Source organism: Notothenia rossii (genome assembly GCF_949606895.1).
Source record: "Notothenia rossii genome assembly, chromosome: 3".
Lineage (NCBI taxonomy): Eukaryota > Metazoa > Chordata > Actinopteri > Perciformes > Nototheniidae > Notothenia > Notothenia rossii.
The window spans coordinates 92,938,755-92,964,126 of record NC_136901.1 but is presented as its reverse complement, the minus strand read 5'-3'; the positions used below and the strand labels follow the sequence as shown (position 1 = coordinate 92,964,126).

General features: G+C 41.6%; 1 protein-coding gene across 1 annotated transcript in view; it reads left to right on the top strand.

Annotated features, from left to right (window-relative positions):
• cplx2b (complexin 2b) overlaps nt 1–25,372 on the top strand; it is a 69,710-nt gene that overhangs the window by 25,444 nt on the left and 18,894 nt on the right. Inside the window, exon 2 of the mRNA XM_079671060.1 lies at nt 10,971–11,133. Coding sequence (XP_079527186.1) covers nt 11,103–11,133 — 31 coding nt within the window. The 5' untranslated portion in view covers nt 10,971–11,102. The remainder of the gene's footprint in view (nt 1–10,970; nt 11,134–25,372) is intronic.

Sequence of the window (25,372 nt, the reverse complement as noted above, 5' to 3'; positions counted from 1 at the left end):
ACAGATGGCTGAGTGAACGCTAGCGGCTAATTGCTCCATTAATTACATCATATTTACTCAGTGAGTTTCAGCTACAACCAGAAAACCTGCCTCTGTGTGTCTGAAGCACTTTCTGTTGACGCTACACATTCAAACATCCATTGATTTCTACTTCTTAAAACTCTATTTTCTAAAAACAGGGGTACAAATCATCATTTCAACGTCTGTTTTGATATGTTCTTGTATTAAGTGTAATTCTTCCTCATATTGTTCTTATTTTAAGATTGTTTGCACCATATCAGTTCGTTGTGTGAAAAGGATCTATTTTGTTTAAGTGTCCTTCCACTGATTTCACAATTGAATACGGGAGTTGACCTGTCTTTGTTAATATGACTCAACCTGTATAACCAGTTTAAAGTCTGTTTGCCCTGAAGCAGTTTAGTCATGTCTGTAAACGTTACTCTGATAATGTCACAGCGATGCAATTAGGGTTGTTAGGTCACTTAACATTTCTAAATATCATGTTTGGAAGATGTCGACATCTATCAGGCTGGTAGGGTATGACAATCGGGATTATTGAGAGAAGATATTCTATAAGAAATCAGCAAAACTGTGATTTTCTACAAGAAGGATCTCAAAATATAGAAAGGGGTATGAAATCAGACACTTTAAAACTAAACAATTTTTTTTTCAAAAAACGATGAAATACTTTTAATATAATGTTGTTGATTTGGGAAATTATAAAAAACATCAACATATCCATGTGAATGATTCCAACAGCTTGGTTACAATGGTTTGAATAAAGTACAGAAACATGTTTTAAATGTGCTGGTAGGTTGAAGACATACTTTATACCTTGAGCTCCAACCACCAAGACCAGCATTTATGTTTCTAAATGAAGTGAACATGAAGAAGAAAGGCTGAGGCTGTAATGGAGACGCAGAGTGACTCAGTGAGATTCTCCAACAATAGAGAGAAGAGTCAGTGTGAAACAAAAGGAGGGAGAGAGACAGAAACAGATGGTGTGCAGCAGAGAGTGTGAATAAACATGAACACTGTTTCATTCACACTCTCTGCAATCCAAGGCTTTTTCCATTGGATTGAGGATTACTGCTGAAAATAAGATCTTTGGCAAGCAAACGTTTATGATACTTACACGTTTAGTTCAGCAGGATAATCTCAACATATTAACAACACTTATATTAACAAGCTAATGTTGTGCTATAAAGGAAGTACAGCACGGTCACGTCACCACTGCTAAGCTAAAGGCAGCTAATGTTGGGCTATAAAGGAACTACAGCACGGTCACATGACTTCACGTCACCACCGCTAAGCTAAAGGTGGCTAATGTTGGGCTATAAAGGAACTACAGCACGGTCACATGACTTCACGTCACCACCGCTAAGCTAAAGGGGGCTAATGTTGGGCTATAAAGGAACTACAGCACGGTCACATGACTTCACGTCACCTCCGCTAAGCTAAAGGGGGCTAATGTTGGGCTATAAAGGAACTACAGCGCGGTCACATGACTTCACGTCACCTCCGCTAAGCTAAAGGCGGCTAATGTTGGGCTATAAAGGAACTACAGCACGGTCACATGACTTCACATCACCACCGCTAAGCTAAAGGAGGCTAATGTTGAGCGTAATGACGTTTAGTCGTCTCATTTAGACACTTGTTAGAATCCACCTTTTTTTAATTCACCAGTGGCGTATTTACTGACATATGGAGAACAACACTTTAAAATCTCTTTAGCTTGTGTTAACCACAGACCTTATTTCAGGCAATACTGAAATTCTGAATACTGAAATCGTCATCTAAAAACTATTTTATCAATATATTTTGTATATTAAAGCATCATCAGCTCAAACAACATGTCTAATCCCTCTTTAACATTAGTGTAATAGTGTAAAAACTATCTAGATATTTCATTTTTGGACTTAGTCTTTTTCATTTGTCTCGAACAACTCAACAGGAACATGAGAAACAACATGAACTGGAAAGCAAGCATCCACCCACTACACCCCCGAGAGTCCTCCTGCCTCCACACATCCAGAGAGAAAGCAGATATATTACAAAACCAACAAAACGCCAACAGGCAAAACAAAAAGTGAGAGGAATAAACAAATGACCCGGAAAAAACCACGCAGGAAAGAACACATACAAGAAAAATGATCTGGATACGTCAGAGAATGTATTTCATTTAAACAGCTAATCAGACTACAACCACATTAATCATATATAAAGCCATAGCAGAAATAGAATTGTGTAATTGGTAATCCGTCACAACCTGCTGGAAGTCCGTGCTATAATAGAACCATATTAACTATTGATACAATATTAAATATGCAAGTTAAAATTAGCGTCCTCACATCATTTACACAGAGGATCCTTCAACATCCGAGGCGGGTCGGTCACTTTCAAAGAGAGGAAATATGAAATGGAGCCGTGTAGCCTTTCTGTGCCTTTCAGTCTGCGCTGAGGGAATAATTGATCAGCTCGAAGTCTCATGAATAAGTAATCTGGTGTGAGAGTTAGCAGCTCATCATTCACTCATTCACCGAGTTGATGTCCTGTGTTCGGTTACTTTTTGAGACGTGTGTGTGTGTGTGTGTGTGTGTGTGTGTGTGTGTGTGTGTGTGTGTGTGTGTGTGTGTGTGTGTGTGTGTGAGAGACTATATTTGACTATGAGCTGGCTGTGCAGAAACGAAGAACTAAGGGTGTTGTTCAGTTAAGTCTCATTTCTCTTTTTTAAGTTATTTTGTAGTACAAAAAAGTGAAAAATGTGGCTTCTTGTACATTTTTCTTTGACTTACCCTATTAATGTGAATTGTACTAGCTGTTTTACCACAAGAAACATTTTAAAACAGTCTGTTCGTTTTGCAAACAGACTCACTGAGCTATCTAAGGACTCTTTTTGAAGGCTTTTTGGCAGTAATTATCCTTACTATTAGGTGCAAAAATATCATACATTTCCTGCAATTAAGTGCTTTTTGGGAGAATTCTAAGAATAATAAAGTCCTGTCTATAGTAAGATGCCAAAAAACAGATCAGATACAAAGAAATGACAAAGTTATATACAAAATATTCCTAATATTACATTACAACAGTGTGTTACCAAACTTAAATCCATTACTCCTGGGGGAAATTGGATTTTGAAATACTTAAAAATAGAGAAAAAAGAAAATATTTATATTTATATATAAACATAAGAAGTTATAAGTAAGTGTTTAAAACAAATACCATTATAAACAAAATGTAAAAATACAAGAAGTTAAATGGATAACAGAACATTTAGTCTTTATAGTGAGTCAAAATAAGTGAATACATTTAATATAAATGGTATTTTGACACTAGTATGGCAGAGATGGTGCACTGTAGTAGTCCAGGATTAAATGACAGATAGAGACAGATTGTCTGCTGGAGTCATGCTAACCTGACGGAGGAACCACTTCCTGTCAGACATCCGTCCCGCTTCATTCATCCACATCTCCTTATTGATTTACCCATTCAGTGTGTGTGTGTGTGTGTGTGTGTGTGTGTGTGTGTGTGTGTGTGTGTGTGTGTGTGTGTGTGTGTGTGTGTGTGTGTGTGTGTCAGTCAAACTAGTTAAAGGGGACAGGAGGTAATTGACCTTTGATTTATCGTGTGATGTTTTCCCTAATCTTGAGAGCTCATCTGATGCCTAGATTCTGTTTTGGGGAATTTCTTTTTTCGGCAGGAACAATAACCGACCATGTTCCTGAAGTGAAATGGGGATAGAGGTTGTTGTCGAATTGTCCACAAAATCTGCTCCTTTGTCCTTTCCTAACCAATACTCTTTAACCTCAGTGAGACACGTGATGGGGTTTAGGAAAGAAGTAAAGGAGGGTTTGTCAGGATTTAGGAAAAGAGATTTAGGAGACTCTTTCTCCGTACAGAGGACTACAATAACCACACCGAGATACTTGTTGTTGTGTTGTTTTATTCAGGCTTTATAAACATGGACAACAGAAACAAATATATTCTTAATCTCCAAGGTTCAAATACAAATAAAAAAGGGAAGTTGAAGGGAATGTTTGCTCACCCTCTTTTTCATACGTTTTAATCCACAATAATCCCAATAAGTATGCTTGTATGAACATAGCGTGAATAAATCAAATAAATAAACAGAACTTTATGCAATATATGCATAACTAGACCTACACTTTTATAACACAGCTCAGCTCAGTAAACACTGAAACTGTATCTGATCATTTTACAGTGATAAGCAAGACGTTAAAAACATTATTTATTAAATGCAGAATACGCAACGTAACTGACATGAAGAGCGTTTCTCGGTCACGATCGGTTGTTTCCATGAAAGGCCGAATGTTGTGCCATGTGAAATATTGCGGCCTCAAGGCATCATCTCACTCCCCTCCGTAAAGGATGGATCAAACAGCTCTTATCATGTGACTTCCAGGTCATGTTACTACGTTGGGAACCTTCATGAGTCTCCTGAACAAAAGGTTTCACTCAATCAGGCCGATTTCAGAAATGCATGTTGACATGGCATTTCAAATGTCGTGTGCATTCCTTCAGTTCAATGCTGACTAATATGCTCTATAGGCAATAGAAACATGTTTGTGTTTAAACTGGATGTGTGGATCTTAAGATGTTTTACTAAACCACCTGTTAACAATTGATGTGGTTAGGACTCAATGGATAATAACTGTGGTATGAACTCATGACTTTAACGTCCAAAATAATTTCTCTTGAGCTTGTATTGACGACAAACCTCTTTCGGTCATATGATCAAAAACCTGTTCAAATAACTCAATGATTTGACCATGTTTTAGCACTTTTTACTGTAAGGAGACGGACTATAACACATTTTTCATGTACATTTTGTGATTTGTTGAAAAGAAGGAACATTTGAAATGAAATCTCATCCTTCAGAGCTTAAAATGAAAATCAGCAAAACTGGAGAATTTACATTTTGTATGACAACAGCAATATGACTGTTCTCCATATTTAAAACAAGGGAATCACTTTACTCTTGGATCCACTGTTTCTCCCTTCATACCGCCGGTAGTACCTCCTGTAATGGACCTGTCACCTTTGACCTGACATCAGACACATTTCAAGCTTTTCTATCCTTCTTGTTTCTCCTTATAACACATCTCCTTCGCCTGTCAGGAACACGAAGCGTTGACAGACTCGTCTTCTCCTCCCGAGCCGCTCCCAAACCTCGTCTCCGGCCGAGAAACTCGGAAAAACAACTTCCAATTAACGGGATAGGATCTCTGCCCGGCTCTGATGACATTATCCACGTTACGCACCAGTGCCGGCGCAGGGATTCTGAAATGAAAAAGGAAGAAGAAGGAGAAGAAGAAGTAGAGTTTAGTTTAGTGTATTGGTCTATAGTGTCGTGGACAGTCCCCATTGATCAACTTTTTAAAATCACAATACATCAACAGCATAAAGAAAGATAGATAGATAGATAGATGGATGGATAGATAGATAGATGGATGGATGGATAGATAGATAGATAGATAGATAGATATATGGATGGATGGATAGATGGATAGATAGATAGATAGATGGATAGATGGATGGATAGATAGATAGATGGATAGATGGATAGATAGATAGATAGATGGATAGATGGATGGATAGATAGATAGATGGATAGATGGATAGATAGATAGATAGATGGATAGATGGATGGATAGATGGATGGATGGATGGATAGATAGAGAAATAGATAGAGAGATAGATAGATGGATGGATAGAGAGATAGATAGATAGATAGATAGATAGATAGATAGATATATAGATAGATAGATAGATAGATAGATAGATGGTACTTTATTGATCCCAATTTGAGAAATGTTTGCGTTGCAGCAGCATAAAAACACAAGGCACTATACATGAGAGAAATTAAGACACAAGAAATAAAAAGTCCCAAATATTTCAGAAATAGAAATAAAATAGCATTAAAAATGTAAAAAGTTAAAGAATAAATGAAAAAAAAGGATATGGGGCGAAGCCTGCGAGCTAGTTCAGGAAGTCAACTCGAGCATTCATACATAACGCCCCTTGCCACTCTACAACCAACCAAACAGAGTGTCCTTAATATGCCGTTCTATTTAACCTGCCAGATCTCTCTCTATGCATTGCTTGCTGCTGCTACCTCCACGTCGCTGCTGCTTGCTGCCCCATCACCACCCCAGCTTCCACCCAGCTTCCACCCAGCTTCCACCCAGCTTCCACCCACCACCACCCCAGCTTCCACCCAGCTTCCTCCCAGCTTCCACCCAGCTTCCACCCAGCTTCCGCTCAGCTTCCACCCAGCTTCCACCCAGCTTCCACCCCAGCTTCCACCCAGCTTCCACCCAGCTTCCACCCAGCTTCCACCCAGCTTCCACCCAGCTTCCACCCAGCTTCCCCAGCTTCCATCCAGCTTCCACCCAGCTTCCAACCAGCTTCCACCCAGCTTCCACCCACCACCACCCAGCTTCCCCAGCTTCCACCCAGCTTCCACCCAGCTTCCACCCAGCTTCCACCCAGCTTCCACCCAGCTTCCACCCACCACCACCCAGCTTCCACCCAGCTTCCACCCACCACTGCCCAGCTTCCAACCAGCTTCCACCCAGCTTCCACCCCAACTTCCACCCAGCTTCCACCCAGCTTCCACCCAGCTTCCACCCAGCTTCCACCCAGCTTCCACCCAGCTTCCACCCAGCTTCCACCCAGCTTCCACCCCAGCTTCCACCCAGCTTCCACCCAGCTTCCACCCAGCTTCCACCCAGCTTCCACCCAGCTTCCACCCCAGCTTCCACCCAGCTTCCACCTGTAGGCTCTAGGGGGGGTTAGTTATTTAATCATCACTCATCGTGCTATGTATATATATCTGTGGAGTGATGTCTAGACGCCAAACTCAACTTTGCTGCTTCTAATAAACATGTTAAAGAAACACGTCACTTGTCTGACTGAAATGTGTACATGTGGAAATACAAATTGGGTGAAAGACAAGTAGATAGAGGCGAATGGATAAAAGTAACACATGTTACTACATACAGTACATGTCACATGATATTGCACATCACAATCACATAACAAGAAGAACAAGAACAAGAAGAGGAAGAGGAAGAAAGGGTGGAGGAGGAGGAAGGAGAAAGGTTGGGGGATGGGAGACGATGGAGGGTGCCCTCGGGTGCTGAACAGTGCATTGTATGGTATACACAGGGCCCTGTGTGAAAGGGAGGGTTATGTAAGGTTTGAAAGCAGCATGGAGAAGTTCAGTTGAGCTGCTCCAGCTTCTACACCACCCACTGATCAACTGTTACACAACGGCTCGAATGGAGGATGGAGGATGGAAAGGAGGCAGGTGGAGTGATGCTGCTCCGCTTTTACACGATAACAGGCTCGGTGGTTTGTTCCCGTGTTCTTCACATGAAGGGTTTCTAAGATCGGGTCATCCTGGTGCTGTTGTGCTGGAGAGGAGGCAGCTTGAAGCCAAAGCAGTGTTTGCAATCAAAACCATTTAAAACCTATTAAAATAAATATATATATCAAATAAATATTAAAAAGATATTAACAAGATCAACATAAAAAAAGTAAAAGAAAGATAGGTTAATATAAATACAATAATTCAAAAATAATTGAAATAAAACATTAATAAATATCTTAAAAGGATTTGAACAAATATCAAGAAATATAAACAAATATCTATAAATAATATAAAGCATAAAGAAACACTTATTTGGATCAATAAAGTATATTTGATCCAATCAACAACAAAAACATCTGTAGGAATGTTTATTAAAGATCTGCGGCACCAAAGATGCTTAGTATCAGTGTGAAGGGAAAGAGACCACAGTCCAATAAAGATAGGAAATATAATATCAGTTCTGAGAATACTTCTTGGACAGATTCAGGGTTGTAATGTCAAGGTTTGGAACTGTATGCCCTCAATACAAGTGTGTGTGTGTGTGTGTGTGTGTGTGTGTGTGTGTGTGTGTGTGTGTGTGTGTGTGTGTGTGTGTGTGTGTGTGTGAGTGAGTGTATGTTTGTGTGTGTCTCATTTCCTTCTAGATGTTCAGCAGCATCTTTCCTTTATGCCATTATTGTCTCCTTGAGTCTGTTTCTGTAACGATAAGAGAAATGTTCTGCTGCCTGACCACAAACACCAGAGGCCACACACACACACACACACACACACACACACACACACACACACACACACACACACACACACACACACACACATGTGACAGTTTCCTCTCCGTGCTCAAGGTTAAGTGTGTCAAAAGTCAAGTCAAAATGTATTGTCAACCTTTCAGTTTGTGTGTACAGACAGAGAGATCGAAATACCGTTTCACACAGTCCCGAGGAATACAAAAAAACAAATATATATAAAAATATGTATATTCTATATATACACAATCAACAGAAACATATGCACACATTAAGACGTAAAAAAAGCACATCAATCGAAATATACAAAATAACCTGAACATGAACAGTGTGTGTGTGTGTGTGTGTGTCTGTCTGTCTGTCTGTCTGTCTGTCTGTCTGTCTGTCTGTCTGTCTGTCTGTCTGTCTGTCTGTCTGTCTGTCTGTCTGTCTGTCTGTCTGTCTGTCTGTCTGTCTGTCTGTCTGTCTGTCTGTCTGTCTGTCTGTCTGTCTGTCTGTCTGTCTGTGTGTGTGTGTGTGTGTGTGTGTGTGTGTGTGTGTGTGTGTGTGTGTGTATAAATTAGGCCCTTCAGCCCCTGAAGCGCTCGGTCATAGTTACAAATGGATTTTTTGTCCCGCTTGGCCTCTCCTCCCCCGTTGCCTCCCAAAATAATCAGTTCGGCTCAATCTGCCGTCCCCTCCCTGCTCTGGCAAATATTAGCGTAGCAAAGTGACACCTTGGCGCAGGAGGGATCTTTTTCAAAATGGAAATGAGGTTCTGGTTTGCCAGCCGCAATGCATGTGGAGGATTTTATCTTGGTGGACACTAATGGAAGAGTTTATCAAAGAGGGGGCAGCTTTGAGAATAAACATTGACTTCCTGTCTTTCTTCTTCTGTTCTGCTCAACCTGGATTATAAGATATTAATGATATGACTGTGTCAAGTAAAAGATCATGTGTTTCAGGGTGTTTTTTATGTTCGTATCGCTTCAGCTAAGAGAAACTAGTCTGTTCTACTACGTAACAACGGCTAGGTGACCGAAACGTAACTTCAAACGACGGCAGCACTGATCGAGGTTTTCTGTAACCGTCCAAGTCCGTCCATTTTGTTTTCCATGAACCATTCTTTAATCACTGTAGACCCCAAACTGTGTTCCAGCTAGTGTTTACTTCCTGTCTAAAGCACGTTGCATTTAATTGCAAATGCAGTTGTATAAAAACAACTTTTTACTCCTCTCATTTAAAGACAGTCGCTAATATTCGACATGGGTTTTTAAATAAATATCACATTGCACTCCAAATCGTTTTCAAATGCATTGTTTAACGTTCAGTCCACCGCACAGTGATTGTATCAAGAAGCATGCAAGCTGAGTGTGTCGTAAAGAGTTAGAAGACCACATGGTTTCATTTACCATGACACATATATCCCCAGTCAGCGATAGAAGATGACTGATCCATTGTATTGAGTTTCAGACAGATGTGGGACTGTGAGGAGATCCATGAATGGCCTCAGTATCGATCCGTGCTCTTCACAGAATGGGATTCCTGTCTCGGGTGGACAGTGTTAAGAAGATCACATCATCTGTTGTCTTAACAGCGTAATCTACTGTCTCTCGCTTTTGGTGTAAATATTGACGTATTGGAGATGGGTTTGTAAATGAAAGATATATCCCGGCCCACAGAAATCGATCATAGAGGTAAATGAAGCTGTGGTGGCTCCTGGTAGAATATACAATCCTGAATTTAGGAGATAAACATTTAAATAAGTTTCCTGTTTTTTCTGTATTTTGCAGAAGTCTAATTGTTGTTCTTGAAAGTGAAACAAGTCGACCTCAGAAAGTCTTTTCTCCGCTCTTTCTTAAAGTCATCCAGAATTTTACAGTCAATTTCTACATTTAATCTCTTTCTCAAAGTCGTGATAGTTAATATATACATGCATTCTAACTAATACCAAAAGGAGGGAACACATTAGTCCTGTCTTAGCTACTGGCTTCCTGTAACTTTTAGAATTGATTTCAAGGTGCTTCTCCTCACATACAAAGCTCTAAATGGACAAGGCCCCAGCTACATTGCTGACTCTCTAATAAACTACACACCCCCCAGAACACTGCGATCATCAGATGCAGGTCTATTAGAGGTCACCAGAAAGAGTCATAAATGGAAATGGTAAATGGACTGTACTTATATCGCGCTTTATCCAGTCTTTAAGACCCCTCAAAGCACTTTACATACTACATGTCATTCACCCATTCATACAGAGCAGTGTACCTTACTCTATAGGACCTAACATTCATACACCGTTGGCCATCGGGAGCAACTCAGGGTTAAGTATCTTGCCCAAGGATACATCGACATGTTGACTGCACGGGCTGGGATCGAACTCACAACCTTCTGGTTGAAAGACGACCGCACTCCCTCACAGCCACAGTCGCCCATGGGCCACAAGAAGATCGGTGAAGCAGCCTTTGTAAACTACGCCCCAAAACTGTGGAACACGTTACCCAACAATATACGGGAAGCCAATACGTTAGGCATTTTTAAAAGGCAGCTTAAAATCTCTTTACCAAAGCATTTGACTGATTTTACACTATTATACTGCACTATTCTCTGTGATTGACATTTCTCTATGTTTTATTCTCTATGTTTTATTTTTTATTATTTTATCCCATTTTATGCTTTGCTCTTGCTGCTTGTTTTACACTGATTTGATGTCTGTATGAAAGGTGCTATATAAATAAAGTTATTATTATTATTCTGCCTCAGAAGACACAACAGAACCCCAACACTTTCATGTGTTTTAAAACTAAGGTTCCACGTGATATTTATTTAACCGTTTTCTTCTCCCTCAGGTCCAGAAGACGTTCTTCATCCCAACATTCAAAGGGGAAAGTGAGAAGGACAAAGACTCCCAGAGATCCGGCGGCTACACGCTCAGCTCTCTTTGGTTTTGAGAAGATCAACCACACGAATCAGCAGCAACCATGGATTTTGTAATGAAGCAAGCTTTAGGTGGTAAGTGCTCGAGTGAAGCCCCCTTCTTTTCATGCCTTTAACCTGCCAATGTTCCATGTTGCCATCATGTGGGAACAAGAATCAATTCATCTCTGTTGAAGTGGTTTCAGAGCCCAGTAACGCTGTGTTCTTCTGCTGGTTCCAACCGAATGAAAGGGAGAAAATCTGCCAGCAAATCATGGGCCTCGTTTGAATGTGTTTTCATCGTCCTGAGTTGCATGTTGGTATTTGAGCCCGGGAGATTAACAATCATCAAACTGCTTAACGTTTTCCATCACATCTTGAAACACCATTATCCATCATTACGAGAGAATTCCTGCTCAACTAACCCTAACCCTACTGGAGTGGTTCAAACAGGTTACAGTACGTACATCTCTTTAAAGAAGTTCATTTGATATGAAGTATATCACTCAGTTCTGTAAATGGAGCCATGGAAAGTTCTTCCACAGGGAGAACTGATTAGTGTTTGGTGAAAGATTTCTTAATTTGAGAAAGTATTTTAGTCTTTTTCTGTCCTGAGTTGCATGTTGGTATTTGAGCCCGGAGATTAACAATCATCAAATTGCTCAACGTTTTCCATCACATCTTAAAAGACCATTATCGATTATTGATGTTTTGGATTATGAGCAAATACCTGCTCAACTAACCCGAACCCTATAGAATGAAGACAGAGCTAATTAACTAAATGTTAGCAATTGAAAGCAATTCTAGAACCCTGAAGGCAGGAGAGACTGAAAAGAGTCAAGGGAAGCTTATAAAAGTTAACAGCATTTAATTACACAAAAGATGCGGTGGTGTACAAAATGAAATGTGCGAGTGGAGGCGCTCTCCACATCCGACCGGTCAGTTCAGGTCAGGGAGTCGAAGAGATCAATTCTTGGCTTGCTCTTCCTGTTGTCATCTGAGGTCTTCTCCTATTGGCCGGCGTCGTCCGGGGGCGGGTCCAATGCAATTCCTGCCTTTTTCTGTAGCTAAATTGCATCATTCTGGTGTCTGTGGTTATTTAAACATTCCCTGCTACACATTATTCAGCGTCAATAAATGAGTGCTAATCCCAGCGTGCTCAGTGTACAACATCATATGTCATTTCACCTTGGTTCAAGGTTTGAAATCGTATGATTCCGCCAGATGCTAAATGCTAACCGGAAGTGACGAATTTTCAGAATAAAAGTGTTAAGCTAATAGTGAGAACTTCCGGTTTTTCAGAATAAAACTGATTTAAATCAAATAGTGTATTTAATTCAAATTACGCCATATCAACATTGATTTGAATTTCTAACACACGTCAAGCAAAACCTTTTTTTTAACCTTATTTTAGCAACAGATAGTCACTTATGAATGTTTTATTCAGTGTCACAGAAATTCCCTCTGGAGGAAACAGGGATTTGATCCTTTGCAAAACATTTACATGCACAAAACCCTATATCATACAGGAGAGGGAAGGGACAACCTAAAAGGGAATAATAGGGTCTCTTTAATTAAGCACATGCAAAAAGCTGCTTCATGCGTGTCACTGTCTGTATATGTATTTATTTACTAAGTATAGATACACAAATAACACACATAGTATATGGCCTTGGCAGAGGTTCGTGATGTCTCTATTATTATTATTTATTTTTAGACGAGGACGCACTTATCAGACGTGAGAAAGAAAACAAGGACACTCTTCAAAATGTTGGAATAAAGAAGAAAGGTTTTTCTGTTTTAACTCCATTACAGAATATATTATACATCATCACTGTATATCTAGACATTTGTATTCATCTGGGTAAACCCCTTGAGATGCACCATCTCTTTTTCAAGGGGGTCCCGACAATAGCAGCAACTTACAGACATACATAAACAAAAAGAAAAACCACATACAGTCTGTTAAGTGAAATTCAAGCAATGCACACAATCATTACAATTTGAGACAGTCGAGCAAATCAGTTTCATCCATATCAGTTAATAACAAGTGCAGACCAGCTGAAAGTGAGATAACAATGCATGTTTAAATATACCCAATGAGAGAGAGATCTAACAGCAGCAGGTAAAGTATTCCAGTCTGTTGGGGCTTTGAACATGAACGCTCTTCTGCCAATAGATTTTTTAGCCGAGGGGACGGAGAAATAAATCTGAACAGAATGTCTAACTTGATGATTTGGTGAGTAGGGTACAACATGCTGCTTTAAATAAGGGGGGTAGTTAAGATACATGCATTTAAATATCAGCTGAAGCCAATGCGTGTCTTCTTACATTTAAAGAAGGCCATTTAAGTTGGTTATACATTGTGCAGTGATGTGTATGAAAAGGACGACCAAGAACAAATCTGCATAGTCTAATTTGTAGGCTTTGTTGAGTGGAGCAAGACCTGATTTATGTGCATTTTGGTAGACAACATCACATACTGTATCTCTGTTCACGACACAGACACAGGTCGGTTCTTTAAAACGGGCGTTTATTCTTGGAGTTATATGAACAACATATCCACGGCCAAACACATTAGCATAGTGTGTAGGCTTGGGCGGTATGACGGTATTACGGTATACCAGGGTAATTCGAAATCCCGTCGGTATGATTTTCAATACCGTGACGTCACAGACTGTGCGCCAAATCACAGATGCGTTTCATTCTATTACACTGACACGGAGTTTTGACAGGGACGACATTGGTTGTAATGCACAGCACGCGCCAGCAGAGGGCAGGGGAGGGCAGTCCGTCTTTCCCGCTCTCAGAGCTCAGCACAGAGCTGAGCTGAGCAAGATGGCGGCAGCATTTGCCGGCCCTGAACTCGGAGAACTAGTAAAAAAGAAAAATGTCTCTGCGCCTGTTTGGGACTATTTTGGGTTTACTCGTCGCCAGTGACTTCATCCAGCACAACGAGAGACAGAGGCACTTCTTTGGGAATGTTTAAGACGGGGTGAGTGAGTGTTGACATTTTTTAATCCTATGCAACTGGTTGATGGTTTTGTAGTCGAGGTCGGACGGTTTTAAAAACGAAAGCATTAACGTGCTAAACATTCACGCGAGTAATCCAATGAATCAAATGGAAATAAGGTTTTTAACACATGCACGGAATAATATTGCCAAACTAGTTAGTGAATATAGCAAACTTTATTCAATAAGTCAAGTATTTACTCCCGGAAAATGTTTATGTATGATGATATATTGTTAACTTAGCTCACAATGGAAACAACGTCGGACATCTACAAACGCGTCCTGTATCCGATCTCAAAATGTGCCATTTGCACAATGTGTCATGTATGCAACACTTGTTTTGCACTTGCGCGCACGTCGCGGCACTTTGCGAGCGTCTACCGGCTCGGGCTGCATTTTACACCGAACATATAATATACCGTTCGAAACATCTATTTGCCGCCGAACGCCACCTCACTCAAGTCGACCCAGGTCATACCGTCATATACCATATACCACGGTATCAGGGTATATGCAGGAATCCTGAAGTCAAATTTAATACCTTTTAAGACCTTTTTTAAGACCCTTTCCATACATTTTAAGACCTCATCGCAACTTTGAGTTCTAACCGGTTACATTGGCGACACACTTTACCTCACATTGACTATATTGATTGTAAGATAGCACAACTAAACAGAGTGCAGACAGACCACTGAAGCCTCCTTTCCACATGAACTTCAACCTCTCTGTGAAGGTCAGGTTTAATGCAGCATGCTGCTTTGTTGCTTCTGTACTCTGTGCTCTTTCATTCCACTAAAACTCATCAGAAACCATTAGAAACCAGTATTTGACCAATAAACAAAACAATTGACAAAACTTTGAACTATGAATTATATCAAACTTTGGTGAGCTTCAGCAGGGTAATGCCATATAGGAGCTCCCTCACAAATACCCAGGGGTTAAATTGGGCTGGGGCTGTCCGGGGCTAAGCCCTGGCACATAGGACGATGCTCTGACGTCATCACCCTCACACATTTGTCATATGTTTACAAAAAAGGATATATATGTTAAGACTTTTCTCGTTCTTAATATAGACTATATTTAGGGTCTATATGTGTATTACTTTACTTTAAAATAGCAGATCTCTGTGACCGGATATAGTTTGGCTTAGACTCCGGCCCCACGAGGACGCATACGGTAAAACGCATACGTAAACGCAAAAAAGTCTTCCGTTCACACGCATTCGATTCATTAATATGTCCGTTCACACTAGACCGCTGCAAATGCTGGAAATGATGTAGTACATATGTCAGGCCTGTAAGTGGCGCTGCTGCCGCCACAAAATACACCAAAAGCAGCGAAGAAGACCCCGGAACATGGTTGCCATGGTTGCCCTTCTATTTATTCTCCGCGGTGGATGGCGTGTTCTCCTGCTGTATCTCTCAGGTAGTCCACCAGCAGATGAAAAACACCCACCTCTCCGCCTCTTCCAAGGAACGAGGGGACCGTGCGGCAGTTTCCGTAAAAAAAAATGTTCCGCCGGTCAACATGTCCGTTAAAGTTTAAATCTTCCGTACAAAATTAGAAAAGTGCCGATCAGAGGTCTTCTTTGTTATTTATTGAGCTTTAAAACAAATTGATGACGACTCTGTTCTCTGTATAATAATATTTAATAAACGGTGACTTCCTCTCTTTTCCTCCCCCTCTTCTGACAGCCCAGCAGCAGGAGGAGACGTGGGGAGAGGGAGGCGGGCTATTTCATCGTAATCAGAAAATGATCATATAGGGCACACACGGAGCCGTTGGACCCCCAGAGCGTTGCGTATGCCGGTCTACCCACCTTGGGACCCCCCCCACAGAGCGGAGCAAGGCAACGAAACTTAAAATAATAAGCAGCATTTTACGGCGCGCTATGCATGGGGCCGCCTTGAGGGGGTTTCCAGACATGTCGTTTCAGTAAATTAAAGGGTGTTTCATGTTGTCGTTGCTGTGGGACTTCTTAATACCTTGGAAAATGCCGTTTAATACTTTTTAATACTTTTTAAAAGCCTTAATTTTCACTAAATTGATTTATCAACTTTTAATACTTTTTAAGACCCCGCGGACACCCTGGGTATGATGTCAGCAAGGTATGAAAAAAATGATACCGCCCAAGCCTAATAGTGTGCCACACATATATGAATGAAAATAGGACGTGACGCCCACACGAAAACATGAAACAAATACCTCGTTGGCCGCTTGTCGTGAAAGGAGATGAATCTTTAAAGTTCCTTTTCGTGAAGGACTCCAGCAGAGCTTCAGTAAAAGAGATCCGCCCACGTTGAGTTCAGTGCATCAACAAAACCCGCAGTACCAGTGCATGAACACACATTAGTTCCTAGGCACAAGAAACAACAAACACTTACGCATATTGGTGTAACATATCAAACAAAACTGAATTAAATCATGACATATTTTAACGATTAAATAAAGTATTTATTTATTGAATTTAACTGTGAAATTAATTGTGTTATTCTTTTTAATTAAGGCAACTTTGTTACGTCATTTAAAATCAGGATAACGTAATCATTTTTTATTTTCAAGATAAATTATTTATGTGGCTTTTCCCTTTTTTTTTCATTTACACACGAGGTGATTTGTGCATGGACTGAGATTGGATTCATTCAGTACGAGCGAATACAAAAGGCTTCTTATAAGTGAGGTCAGAGGTCGATGTCTCCTTATATCAACCCTCTCATCTACTTTCATCAGCTCAGTGCTCAGCAGCCAGAATACAACCAGAGGTATTCCTTTATAGCCTTCTCCCTCTCCTCTCTCATCCTCCATCGCCCCTTTCTCATTTCTTCCTCTCCCTTTTCAATCCCATCGATTCCATCTCCTTTTATTCCCCTGCTCTCTTAACGCACCTAAACCTTTTTTCTCTCTTAAATGTCCCCTCCTTTCCCTCCTTTCGTTTCGAGTCGGGCCGGGGCTAAATTATATTCAGACTAATTGGGTCTGGGCTTTGCTGTTCCCTCTCTTTTTTAGATTTGTTCACGTTGACCGCCTTCTGGATCGGTTCTTATTATCCTCCGGGCTGTTTTTTATTGGATCTGATTGTCCTTGGGTCCCCTTGGTTCTGGTCTCTTTTCTGAAAGTTTAATTTGTGGCTGTCGTGATCAGATTGTATCGGTGTTCTTTGATTTATATCCTAAGTTTTGTTCCTAAGTATACCTTCTTTATTTTGGGGGCTGGAAGTTTAATTCGTATTAAGCAATTAAAGGTCCCCAATTATACTGTTCTTCATCAATATATCACAGGTCTCAGATATACCCAGAGCCTGTCTCTGATTGTCTGAAACACCAAACAGATCATTGCAGCATTACCCATAATCCCCTCTGTTTCAGCCCTGTTTCCAAAGTGCTGATTCTCTGTCTGTTACTTTAGATGAAAATAAGGAGCCCCTCCCCACGCCCCTCTGAGAGAGATTTGGTTACAAAGAACTCAATGGTGCTCTAGGAGGAGATTCAGGTGATAAGGGGGGGGGGGGGGGGGGGTGGGTTCCCTAGGTTGCTGATTGGCTAATGGTTACACAAGACAAAACATCGTTATGACATCATAAAGTAGCCAAAATCTAATCAGCTCATTTTCAGACAGGTTTTTATAGAAATGGATCAAAAAGAGAGAGAATCTTTGTTCCTGAAACTTTCAGAGTCTCTTTCCACAGAGGGGACACATGTTGATGTAGAAGAGACATGAAGAAGAGGGGACACATGTTGATGTAGAAGAGACATGAAGAAGAGGGGACACATGTTGATGTAGAAGAGACATGAAGAAGAGGGGACACATGTTGATGTAGAAGAGACGTAGAGAAGAGGGGACACATGTTGATGTAGAAGAGACATGGAGAAGAGGGGACACATGTTGATGTAGAAGAGACATGGAGAAGAGGGGACACATGTTGATGTAGAAGAGACATGGAGAAGAGGGGACACATGTTGATGTAGAAGAGACATGAAGAAGAGGGGACACATGTTGATGTAGAAGAGACATGAAGAAGAGGGGACACATGTTGATGTAGAAGAGACATGGAGAAGAGGGGACAAATGTTGATGTAGAAGAGACATGAAGAAGAGGGGACACGTGTTGATGTAGAAGAGACATGAAGAAGAGGGGACACATGTTGATGTAGAGGAGACATGAAGAAGAGGGGACACATGTTGATGTAGAAGAGACATGAAGAAGAGGGGACACGTGTTGATGTAGAAGAGACATGAAGAAGAGGGGACACGTGTTGATGTAGAAGAGACATGAAGAAGAGGGGACACGTGTTGATGTAGAAGAGACATGAAGAAGAGGGGACACATGTTGATGTAGAAGAGACATGGAGAAGAGGGGACACATGTTGATGTAGAAGAGACATGAAGAAGAGGGGACACATGTTGATGTAGAAGAGACATGAAGAAGAGGGGACACATGTTGATGTAGAAGAGACATGAGGAAGAGGGGACACATGTTGATGTAGAAGAGACATGAAGAAGAGGGGACACATATTGATGTAAAAGAGACATGGAGAAGAGGGGACACATGTTGATGTAGGAGAGACATGAAGAAGAGGGGACACATGTTGATGTAGGAGAGACATGAAGAAGAGGGGACACATGTTGATGTCGAGGAGACATGAAGAAGAGGGGACACATGTTGATGTAGGAGAGACATGAAGAAGAGGGGACACATGTTGATGTAGAAGAGACATGAAGAAGAGGGGACACATGTTGATGTCGAGGAGACATGAAGAAGAGGGGACACATGTTGATGTAGGAGAGACATGAAGAAGAGGGGACACATGTTGATGTAGAAGAGACATGAAGAAGAGGGGACACATATTGATGTAAAAGAGACATGGAGAAGAGGGGACACATGTTGATGTCGAGGAGACATGAAGAAGAGGGGACACATGTTGATGTAGGAGAGACATGAAGAAGAGGGGACACATGTTGATGTAGGAGAGACATGAAGAAGAGGGGACACATGTTGATGTCGAGGAGACATGAAGAAGAGGGGACACATGTTGATGTAGGAGAGACATGAAGAAGAGGGGACACATGTTGATGTAGAAGAGACATGAAGAAGAGGGGACACATGTTGATGTAGAAGAGACATGGAGAAGACCTTTAAAATGTCTCATTTCTGGAGACAGTGCTTGTGGTTGTAACTTACACTACGCATATTTAACATCCTACATCTCATGCTTTATCTCAAGTAGTACGGAAGGGTTTCATACGGACTAAATCAATGTTCTCAGGAAACTCCCTTGACATTCTTTGCTAATTTAAATTAACCTTGATCTTTACTCATGTACACGAGAGAGAGAGAGAGAGAGAGAGAGAGAGAGAGAGAGAGAGAGAGAGAGAGAGAGAGAGAGAGAGAGTATGCTCAGGTGTATTACACATGTGACAGAGTCTCTACTGTCTTGGGACTGTGGGAAGACGATAGGGAGTTGTAGTGCCAGGTATTGCATGCAGTAGAAATGTATCCAACTATGCACTTCCAAATCCAAATCATGAGAACATTTGAGGGCCTTTTATGCATGTATTAGGAAATTAAGATGGTCTGAAGCATTGACGCTAAATACTCGGTTATATCAGTTCTAGATTTATCCTTACCTGAAATGGTAGAGACCATTTTGAACCTGTTGCTTGAGCAAGATGAAAAGTCAGAGGCATCTCCAAAGTCATTAACACTCGCTAATGTTAAAAGTAAGTTTCTAATTAAACAAAGTGAAGTTTTGATGTCTTTAAATTAACTTAAAGTTCCCACCATGTCCCATAGATCTGTCTCCATGTCCTAGTCTAACACAACGTGGAAACTCTCATGAATCCAATTTCTAATTAAACCCCCAGTAAATACAATCTGTTGCCCACGGCTGAAATCTATACCTCAGTCTGAACCAATGAAATGCTCTGGAGCTGTCCAACAACTAATGACATTAGTGTGTGTGTGTGTGTGTGTGTGTGTGTGTGTGTGTGTGTGTGTATGTGTGTGTGTGTGTGTGTGTGTGTCTGTGTGTGTTAAATACAAAACAATGAGTTTAGTTTTTAATAGTTTTGCTTGTACTCAATCATTTGTTGGGTCATTTCAATGCATGATAAAACTCAGTAGAGGTTGTTGATTGATTGAGGTCCAGACACGCCCACCTAAACACCGTCTTCCCATTGGCTAGAGGACATTTCATCTGAAAATGCACTTGTTCCCTCTGGAGCAAAAAACCTGACTGAAACCTCATCTGTGTGTGTGTGTGTGTGTGTGTGTGTGTGTGTGTGTGTGTGTGTGTGTGTGTGTGTGTGTGTGTGTGTGTGTGTGTGTGTGTGAGTGTGAGAGTGTGTGTGTGTGTGTATTCATGGCCAGCTGGGTCCCAATGAAACAAATGCCAGTCTGTTCCAGGGGAAAAGGTCACGGCACCTCGACAGAATTAAATTAAATTACAGCGTTGCATTCTGGGACGGACGGACTGGTTAAACTGGTATACTATAACGTGTAAAAGAATGAAAGAGAAAGATAGATAACAGAGGATGAGTTGATCCTTGAAGTGTAATTAAAGCCTTGGATGCTAAGATTAGAGGGATACTTCAAATTAAAAATGCCCAATTTGCACATTTCAAAGCAGGAAGAAAAAAGGGTTGGATGGGAGGATTGCAGTCTGAGTGGAGAAAGATGGAGGAGAGTAAATTGCTAAAAAGCCCATGGGAGAAAAGAGAGATCAAGCAATGTGGAGCAGGGAGATTAACCCGATGCCAACAGAAAGCTCAGAGGAAGACGATGGATGGATGAAGATTAAACAATGGAGGAAGCCCAGCCGGATGGTGTTTGGACTAAACTTGAAAAAAATGTTGTCTTTTTATCCGTGAAAATTGAGGGTGACAATATGACACCAAACCAAAATCAGACAAATTATCACTATCACGTTCGGGACACATTTATACTTCAGGGACACACATCCTTTACTCAAGGGGATTTGTTAACAAAAGGTGTCTCTCTTGCTGACTGTGACTGTGCAAGAATAAGTCTTAACATGAACATTGGAGAGAATTTAGCACTTCCGGGTTTGCTCGTCCCGAAGTCTATTTTTTTTTGTCTGTTTTTGGTTAAAAAGCCAGTTTTAAGGTCTGTGGTTAACACAAGCTTAAGAGATATTAACTTTTTTTTTATACGACATAAAAAAAACGTGTTGGTATCATAAATGTGTGTTTGCCACTGAGCTTATTTTCTGCAAAATCTTCTACATCAACATGTGTCCCCTCTTCTCCGCGTCTCTTCTACATCAACATGTGTCCCCTCTTCTTCATGTCTCTTCTACATCAGCATGTGTCCCCTCTTCTTCATGTCTCTTCTACATCAACATGTGTCCCCTCTTCTTCATGTCTCCTCTACATCAACATGTGTCCCCTCTTCCTCACGTCTCTTCTACATCAACATGTGTCCCCTCTTCTTCATGTCTCTTCTACATCACCATGTGTCCCATCTTCTTCATGTCTCTTCTACATCAACATGTGTCCCCTCTTCTTCATGTCTCTCCTACATCAACATGTGTCCCCTCTTCTTCATGTCTCTCCTACATCAACATGTGTCCCCTCTTCTTCATGTCTCTCCTACATCAACATGTGTCCCCTCTTCTTCATGTCTCTTCTACATCAACATGTGTCCCCTCTTCTTCATGTCTCTCCTACATCAACATGTGTCCCCTCTTCTTCATGTCTCTTCTACATCAACATGTGTCCCCTCTTCTTCATGTCTCTTCTACATCAACATGTGTCCCCTCTTCTTCTTGTCTCTTCTACATCAACATGTGTCCCCTCTTCTTCATGTCTCTTCTACATCAACATGTGTCCCCTCTTCTTTATGTCTCTTCTACATCAACATGTGTCCCCTCTTCTTCATGTCTCTTCTACATCAACATGTGTCCCCTCTTCTCCGCGTCTCTTCTACATCAACATGTGTCCCCTCTTCTTCTTGTCTCTTCTACATCAACATGTGTCCCCTCTTCTTCATGTCTCTTCTACATCAACATGTGTCCCCTCTTCTTCATGTCTCTTCTACATCAACATGTGTCCCCTCTTCTTCATGTCTCTCCTACATCAACATGTGTCCCCTCTTCTTCATGTCTCTCCTACATCAACATGTGTCCCCTCTTCTTCATGTCTCTTCTACATCAACATGTGTCCCCCTCTTCTTCATGTCTCTCCTACATCAACATGTGTCCCCTCTTCTTCATGTCTCTCCTACATCAACATGTGTCCCCTCTTCTTCATGTCTCTTCTACATCAACATGTGTCCCCTCTTCTCCGCGTCTCTTCTACATCAACATGTGTCCCCTCTTCTTCTTGTCTCTTCTACATCAACATGTGTCCCCTCTTCTTCATGTCTCTTCTACATCAACATGTGTCCCCTCTTCTTCTTGTCTCTTCTACATCAACATGTGTCCCCTCTTCTCCATGTCTCTTCTACATCAACATGTGTCCCCTCTTCTTCATGTCTCTTCTACATCAACATGTGTCCCCTCTTCTCCATGTCTCTTCTACATCAACATGTGTCCCCTCTTCTTCATGTCTCTTCTACATCAACATGTGTCCCCTCTTCTTCATGTCTCTTCTACATCAACATGTGTCCCCTCTTCTTCACGTCTCTTCTACATCAACATGTGTCCCCTCTTCTTCATGTCTCTTCTACATCAACATGGGTCCCCTCTTCTTCATGTCTCTTCGACATCAACATGTGTCCCCTCTTCTTCATGTCTCTTCTACATCAACATGTGTCCCCCTCTTCTTCATGTCTCTTCTACATCAACATGTGTCCCCTCTTCTCCATGTCTCTTCTACATCAACATGTGTCCCCTCTTCTCCATGTCTCTTCTACATCAACATGTGTCCCCTCTTCTTCATGTCTCTTCTGCATCAACATGTGTCCCCTCTTCTTCATGTCTCTTCTACATCAACATGTGTCCCCTCTTCTTCATGTCTCTTCTACATCACCATGTGTCCCCTCTTCTTCATGTCTCTTCTACATCAACATGTGTCTCCTCTTCTTCATGTCTCTTCTACATTACCATGTGTCTCCTCTTCTCCATGTCTCTTCTACATTAACATGTGTCCCCTCTTCTTCATGTCTCTTCTACATCAACATGTGTCCCCTCTTCTTCATGTCTCTTCTACATCACCATGTGTCCCCTCTTCTTCATGTCTCTTCTACATCAACATGTGTCTCCTCTTCTTCATGTCTCTTCTACATCAACATGTGTCCCCTCTTCTCCATGTCTCTTCTACATCAACATGTGTCCCTTCTTCTTCATGTCTCTTCTACATCAACATGTGTCCCTTCTTCTTCATGTCTCTTCTACATCAACATGTGTCTCCTCTTCTTCATGTCTCTTCTACATCAACATGTGTCCCCTCTTCTTCATGTCTCTTCTACATCAGCATGTGTCCCCTCTTCTTCACGTCTCCTCTACATCAACATGTGTCCCCTCTTCTCCGCGTCTCTTCTACATCAACATGTGTCCCCTCTTCTTCATGTCTCTTCTACATCAACATGTGTCCCCTCTTCTCCGCGTCTCTTCTACATCAACATGTGTCCCCTCTTCTTCATGTCTCTTCTACATCAACACGTGTCCCCTCTTCTTCATGTCTCTTCTACATCAACATGTGTCCCCTCTTCTTCATGTCTCTTCTACATCAACATGTGTCCCCTCTTCCTCATGTCTCTTCTACATCAACATGTGTCCCCTCTTCTTCATGTCTCTTCTACATCAACATGTGTCCCCTCTTCTACATGTCTCTTCTACATCAACATGTGTCCCCTCTTCTCCATGTCTCCTCTACATCAACATGTGTCCCCTCTTCTCCACGTCTCCTCTACATCAACATGTGTCCCCTCTTCTCCGCGTCTCTTCTACATCAACATGTGTCCCCTCTTCTTCATGTCTCTTCTACATCAACATGTGTCCCCTCTTCTCCGCGTCTCTTCTACATCAACATGTGTCCCCTCTTCTTCATGTCTCTTCTACATCAACATGTGTCCCCTCTTCTTCATGTCTCTTCTACATCAACATGTGTCCCCTCTTCTTCATGTCTCTTCTACATCAACATGTGTCCCCTCTTCTTCATGTCTCTTCTACATCAACATGTGTCCCCTCTTCTCCGTGTCTCTTCTACATCAACATGTGTCCCCTCTTCTTCATGTCTCTTCTACATCAACATGTGTCCCCTCTTCTTCATGTCTCTTCTACATCAACATGTGTCCCCTCTTCTACATGTCTCTTCTACATCAACATGTGTCCCCTCCTCTTCATGTCTCTTCTACATCAACATGTGTCCCCTCTTCTACATGTCTCTTCTACATCAACATGTGTCCCCTCTTCTTCATGTCTCTTCTACATCAACATGTGTCCCCTCTTCTTCATGTCTCTTCTACATCAACATGTGTCCCCTCTTCTCCATGTCTCTTCTACATCAACATGTGTCCCCTCTTCTTCATGTCTCTTCTACATCAACATGTGTCCCCTCTTCTCCATGTCTCTTCTACATCAACATGTGTCCCCTCTTCTTCATGTCCCTTCTACATCAACATGTGTCCACTCTTCTTCATGTCTCTTCTACATCATCATGTGTCCCCTCTTCTCCATGTCTCTTCTACATCAACACGTGTCCCCTCTTCTTCATGTCTCTTCTACATCAACATGTGTCCCCTCTTCTTCATGTCAGCACTTTGGAAACAGGGCTGAAACAGAGGGGATTATGGGTAATGCTGCAATGATCTCTTTGGTGTTTCAGCCAATCAGAGACAGGCTATGTATATATCTGAGACCTGTGATATATTGATGAGAGACAGTATCATAGGGGACCTTTAAAAAATGTATTTTGTCCCCAGTATTTACTGTTTGCCTTTGGCAGGATATCAAACAGAACAACTCGCCTTTTCTCATAAAGAATAAAAGATAATGTTGAGATCATCTGAGCGATCAGCGGATCAGCTCACCGTTTCATTTCCTGTTCAGGCGAGATGATGACGAGGAAGGAACGATAACAGGAAGCCACGGCACTGCAGGTACATTAGATATCCACAGACTCAGAAACACACTATGTTGGTTTGCGATTTAAAGGTCCTCTATTGTGCAAAGTTCACTTTTTGATGTCTTTTATACATAAAGATGTGTCCCCGGTGTGTCCCCAATGTGTCCCGGTGTCCCTCCGGTGTGTCTCCGATGTGTCCCCGGTGTGTCTCCGATGTGTCCCCGGTGTGTCTCCAGTGTGTCTCCGATGTGTCTCCGGTGTCCCCCGGTGTGTCCCCGATGTGTCTCCGGTGTCCCCCG